The sequence below is a fragment of the Chaetodon auriga genome, chromosome 12 (genome assembly GCF_051107435.1).
Source record: "Chaetodon auriga isolate fChaAug3 chromosome 12, fChaAug3.hap1, whole genome shotgun sequence".
Lineage (NCBI taxonomy): Eukaryota > Metazoa > Chordata > Actinopteri > Chaetodontiformes > Chaetodontidae > Chaetodon > Chaetodon auriga.
Genome location: NC_135085.1, coordinates 17,249,375 through 17,255,374, shown reverse-complemented (window position 1 = coordinate 17,255,374; position 6,000 = coordinate 17,249,375). Strand labels below are relative to the sequence as shown.

At 42.0% G+C, this 6,000-nt stretch overlaps 1 protein-coding gene across 1 annotated transcript in view; it reads left to right on the top strand.

Annotated features, from left to right (window-relative positions):
* The first annotated feature begins 520 nt into the window (after positions 1-520).
* Positions 521-6,000, top strand: part of pth1r (parathyroid hormone 1 receptor) — a 46,282-nt gene continuing 40,802 nt past the window's right edge. Inside the window, exon 1 of the mRNA XM_076744076.1 lies at positions 521-815. Within this exon, the coding sequence (XP_076600191.1) occupies positions 747-815 (69 nt within the window). The 5' untranslated portion in view covers positions 521-746. The remainder of the gene's footprint in view (positions 816-6,000) is intronic.

Below are 6,000 nucleotides of genomic sequence, written 5' to 3'. Positions count from 1 at the left end.
CGTAAACAAGCAAAGTGAAGCGCGACAGTGCGTGGATTGAGCGGATTCGCGCAAAGCAAGTAGAGCAATTTATGAAAAGTTTAATTTCACCCTCTGCTGTGTCACAAGTTTTTATTGGTTAACGCTAGAAGGAAACCCTGTCTGAGAGCCTGCTGCTTCCACAGAGGGCTGCGTTGATGGTGACATGAGTCAGAGGGAATCAAATTGTGAAATTCAACATCGGCTGGTGATGGAGTGATACATCTCGGGCTTATTTTTTTTGTCCAGCACTGATCTAACGTTTGGAGGAGAAGCCTGGAATAAGCCATAAGGCGCACAGCTCCATACTGAAGTGTTTAAGTTAGTCTGAGGGGAAATTTAAAAGACCTAAAAATACAGCGTTGGTTTCTTCCCTACAAAGAATCATTTGAACTTCCCACCGCAGAGCGAGAGCGACATAAATAGTTCTGACATGTGGATGTAATTTCAGAAGAGGAAAAAAGACAGATGCAGAGAAATAAAGAGAGCGGGCTGAGCCTGGGCATATAGTAGATTATCGGAAATTAAATCGAGGGCAGAGCGGGGCGATTACAGAGTTATGATTTCACAAGCAGCCGTGAGCATCGAGAGGCCAGATGGAGTGAAAAAAACACAACTCGTTCCACTTTGAAGAGTGTTAAGTAGCTGAAATCATTTCATCTGAGCATCAGCAGCGTCTGTTTGAGCCCCGCAAGGACTCTTGGAGGTAGAGTTGCCTCAGGTCAGGGATGGGATCCGCTCTGCTGCTCCACAATCTGGACTTTCTTCTCATCTCACTACTCAGCAGTTTATGTCTGGTAAGTCTTTTTTTTTTTTTTAATTTATCTTTTACATAACCAATGTACTCACATGCAACCGTGCACCCCGTGTAATAACCGAAATGCTGATCTGATGTTACACTGTAGAGGTCCTGCGGTGCCTCCTCCGTGCACAGATCACTGACAGCATGTCAGAGAGCAGGCAGAGGAGCAGCTATTACTGCAGCTGTTCACTGCTGGAAAGCCTTTTGCATGAGGAAAAGTTGAGGAAACTGCAACGACACCTGATTTTTTAATCAGGCAAAACGTGCACCTTCATCACACCTGCACAATTTCCCCTCAGCTTTTGATTTCCACTAAATCCGCTCTTTGCATCTCAGCATCAAGGTGGTGCGTGTTCAAGGTGAGGTAAAGATGCTGACCTTCAGAGTAAAAAGGCAGAAAGGGAACCAATGTCGACATCACAAGCTTTGTGCTCAGGTCACCTCCACACTTTAATTGCTTCTGCGCTGCTAATCACACACTTCTTCTGACATCGGCGTGTTGCCAGTGAACACAGGCTGCCTTGCAAATAGATTGTGCGTCAGCGTAAATTGTAGAAGACACAGTTTTGTATTGGCACGCAGTATTGACACTTTTTACTGGACTGTAAAGGTAGACAGGGCTCCTAAAAAACAAGCTGCGGTGATTAGTGATTACGCTGTTGTTCTATTAAATGCATTGTCCCACAGTAACAGCACAATAACAGTGTTTGTGCAAAGCAGCGCCTGGTAACCTAGTTCCTGTAATAGGCAGGGCATTGTGTTTACTATGGATTGTTACATGGTTTTGTAAAGCTCTCACCTCACCACTGAAGTAATCCTTGCAAACAGAATGGGAGTAAAGATTTCATTCATAACTTCAGCAGCACCTGAACAATTTCACTTCTTTGGTTCACAGCTGTAATGATTTACGTCTTGCCCGACATTGTGATTTATAATTGCGCTCTCCAATATTGCCATAGCTGTTTCCAGAAGGCCTGCTGCACACACACACACACACACACACACACACACACACACACACTGTGCAGGCAGAGCAGCGCACCAAGTTAGTTCTGTGTGTGTTTTGGCTGAGGGTCGTTGTGCATTCAACAGGCAGTTCGCCCAGGCTCTGAGGTACAGTGCATTTTCCCAGTGATGTGGTCCATCACTGTACCGCAGTGGACCTGTAGGCTCATTGGTTTAGATGGCAGAGGAAAACAATTATAACATAGCCGTGTATTTATAGCTGATTCAACATTCACTCGTTAAAAGGCTCTGTCTGTGAGTGATGTTTACCCGTTTTTAAGTTTGGTGTTTGCTTAGTCTTCCTCTCCACAAAAAGGTAATTTGTTTCCAAACTGTGACCAAACGGTACGTAGATTTCACTGAAAGCCAAAGTTAAGAGTGGAAAGTCTGTGTCTCTGTTTAGAGAAAGAATACAAAACTTTTTAATTTGAGACATACGGTTTGTCAAACTACAGGACTGTGCCGCTTTCCACAGGCTCAGTTTATAAATGATGATATCCTGCTATCATGGAAGCAAACATTCACTGGTACAATACTGGGAACTGGCTGGGTGCAGATGTGCTATCCAGCATTTTGGAGGAAATTGGCTGATACAAGAACAGACAAGGAATCTCTCCATTGTGCCGTGCACCTCAGCAGGCGCTCTGCAGCGACAGCTCACAGACAAAGCACGACCTCACAGAGCCTTTGTTCAGTGTGACTGGCTGCCTCACTTACCCAGTTATCACATTTATTAAGCGGAAGCGCTGCTTTCAGGAACCTCAGTGAGCATTTAATTTCTGCCTCATGACTGTGTTTTCCTCCGTGATGACTTGCATGTGTCTGGGTCCTCACTGGAGGGGCGAAAGCTGTATCAGCCCGTTGTAGCCCTGCATTATGTCTGCTCTGCACAAAACACGACTGAGGGACTGTCATGTTTTGTAGTGCACAAGGCAGCTTTAACTTGAGTTCGACTACATGCGGAAAATAACTGTTATGGATCCCTTTAAACCAACTTTTTTTCTTGGTTTGGTCCCTCAGTGTGGCAGAAAATTGCTTTATGCCATCAATTTCACACACAATTTATTAAATCAAACTAAACTGAAATGACTGATAATGAAGTGTTAAAATACCCAAATATAAACTCATGTGATGTTCCAGACATGAGTAACCAATTACCGGTTGCCTGTAACAGGAGAGAAATTTACCCTAAAATGCACACAAAAGATAACTCTTTATAATAAATCACTGCCTCACATTTGCCCTTATTTCATCATTTAAAAGTCTCCATGGCCCTAAAAAACACACACTGCATCCCCCCTTCAGAGTAGCTATATCCAATTCAGGCAAATTACCCTCAATGGAACTTCATAACACAGATTAGAGTGCTGGATAATCTCATCTCAATCTGTCTCCGGTAATTAGGGGCAGCGGATTACTTCTCACTAATTCATGTGAACTGCTGGTGCGTTTGTGAAACAGGCTTTAATATTGAAATTCATTTTCTGCATGCCCTTTTAACTGATCTCCTGGATGACTTATGATAATTTTGTTCCAGTTGGTGTCAGATGGAGTATGAAACTGAGGATCTCCTTAAATGTATGCCACCAATGTGCTTTTTGCTGACTAATTTGGGGAAAACTGCAGAGTCTTCAGTCTGTTAGACTGCCTATTTAATTATACTTACTCTGCAGCTTCATACAGAGAGTTATTATTATTTCCTTAATTAGAGATGATACAGTTGACCCTGCTATGCAAGCCTGAGTGATTTTGAGTTTATTAAATATTCTTCTTCTTTGTCTCTCCATATAAACACATTGTGCCAACATTCTCATTATAACTTAGTACATTTTAAATTGTAAAACAGATTCCTTTGTAAATCATAAGATTTTGTAAAAACACAACAGGATTGGTTACACAAAACACAAAAAATAATTTGACACCATGAGACACACAATTGTTGTGATAGTGCTGTAATATTTATAGCAACATTAATTGATTCCACATTGCACCCCCACAACCCCCCAACCCCCCCACCCCCCAACTGCAATGTCTCATTATCTTTCAAGCCCACAAAAAAAGTGTTGTTTTCCAGTTTTAATGCGCCACACTGATTCATAGCCATTTAAAAATCAAATCACTCCTCATCCCAAAAATTACAGTTGACATGAATGTGAAGCTCCTCTCACCATGGCCTCTTTGCAAGATATGTTACCTCTGACTGATGAAAATGTGCCATTTGAATGAATGAGGTTTCTCTTTATCAGACTCTGATCATGTTCCCTCTTTATCAACACCCTAATGGTCTCTTGTGATATCACGGCTTTCGTCTCTATTATAAGTAAATCAATCTGAAATCTGTTTGAAAAGAGTGGCTTGGTGATGCAAATGGCACACACAACCAGTATTTCATGCTGTATTTACTCAGGGAGTTCAAACGGCTTGGACGGGGCCTTGATCTTGCTTCCCTCTCTCATCAGGCCCCATTAAGACACACAGGGACAAGAGAGACCTGCCACGAGCCATTGGCTCATCTCGGTGTACGTATCTGTCGACTGGCTGTCCTTTCTTATTCCTGTCATTAAAGGAAAAGCCCACTGACAGATATACTTACACAGGTATAATCAGTGCACGGTGTTCTCTTAAGGGTTATTTTAGGATGGAAGGCTCAGTTTTTGTTAGGTTTTTGTGTGCACGACTAGACTTTATATCGTGACCCTTACCACTCCCAAATCTGAGAAGAAGCAGTGGGAGGTATGTCAGGAATGATTAAGTAGCAAAGTGCGATTTTGGTGTGAGGAATTAGCAGGATTTCTCTTTTTTTTTCCACGCTATGAACAGATTTTACTTACAGGAAAAGTGTCTTTTACAGCAGTCCATTAGCGGTGTGCTTTTACGCTTGGCTTAACCAATCTCCACTGACATTTGTGAGCATCACAGCGGCTTTTACAGGGTTGGCAATGATCACTTGTCAGACATTGCCAATCAGAGCCAATGAGAGACAGTGAAATGACTCAGAGGAAGGCCCCCGTCTTAACACAGTTTACTTTCTTTTATCCAGCTAGTTCAATTTTAGCAGCGGAGGATCGCTAATTGTTGCTTAGCTTGAGTGAATGTGAGCTGTCGTTTTGGCAGAAATCCACCAAAAATCCACCCCAGAAAAATCACACAAACAGACTCAGGGATAATCTAGCATGTGGGTTCCCAATCAGCATCAGCTGTAACAGGCCATATTGGGATGGGTGCACTTAAAAGCTATTCAAGCCACTTTTTGGAAGGGTTGAATTTTGGATTTCCAGGTTTGATTTTGTATAGTTCTTACAGATTTTGATTAACTTTGCTTTATTATTTCTACAGGAATTCTTCCCCATTGGCTAACAGCAAATAGGGAGTTAGCTTAAAACCAGCGCTAAGGTAGTTATGACATATTTCTATGGGGCCTAATTTTTACATTGACACTAAAGGATGAAACACTTTTCATCATAGCTGTGATTAGGTTTAGAAATCAAGTCCCACTGTCTTTTCACAGTGCAGGTGGACAATGTGTCGTGTATTTGTTTCATTAGCAGCTATTCGTCTGCCTAAAAAAAGGTTCAAAATAAGTTGAATAAACTGTGGGGCTGGCAGAAGCACCTATATCAGAAACTATCGGTCTCTTTGCATCATCGCCTAATCATTGCAAGATAAGAACAACACTGTTCAAATGTGTTATCTCCTCCAAGGAATGTGCAGTAATGGCTGTTCATTTGTACAAAGCACAAGTGCATTTAAAGGGAGTATATACAGGCAGTTTGATTGGTCATCATTTCTTGTTTTCCTCCAAGTTTCGTCCTGTTTTCAAGTGTGCTGGACGCCCCCGTGGCCGTGAAATCACCAGACATCGGTCACTTTGTCCTCTCTTATTTCTGAAAGCAGAGCCTGAAGGGCTGTAATTAACCAGTTTGCTATGCCCACTTTTCTCAGCGTGCTCCTCTACAGTTACTTCAAGTTTCATACTTTTCACAGAATAATGTTTGTTTCGACAGCACAGACACGTATGGAATTACTCCTGTTCACCAGTATAGCAATATCATATAATATAGCTGGCTTGTAGGGCTTGGCAATAATTCAGTATTATTGTTTAACGACCTTTAGCCAGAGTCATACGGTATTATGATGATATGCTGTTTTCATATTATCATTCTACAAATTCCTGT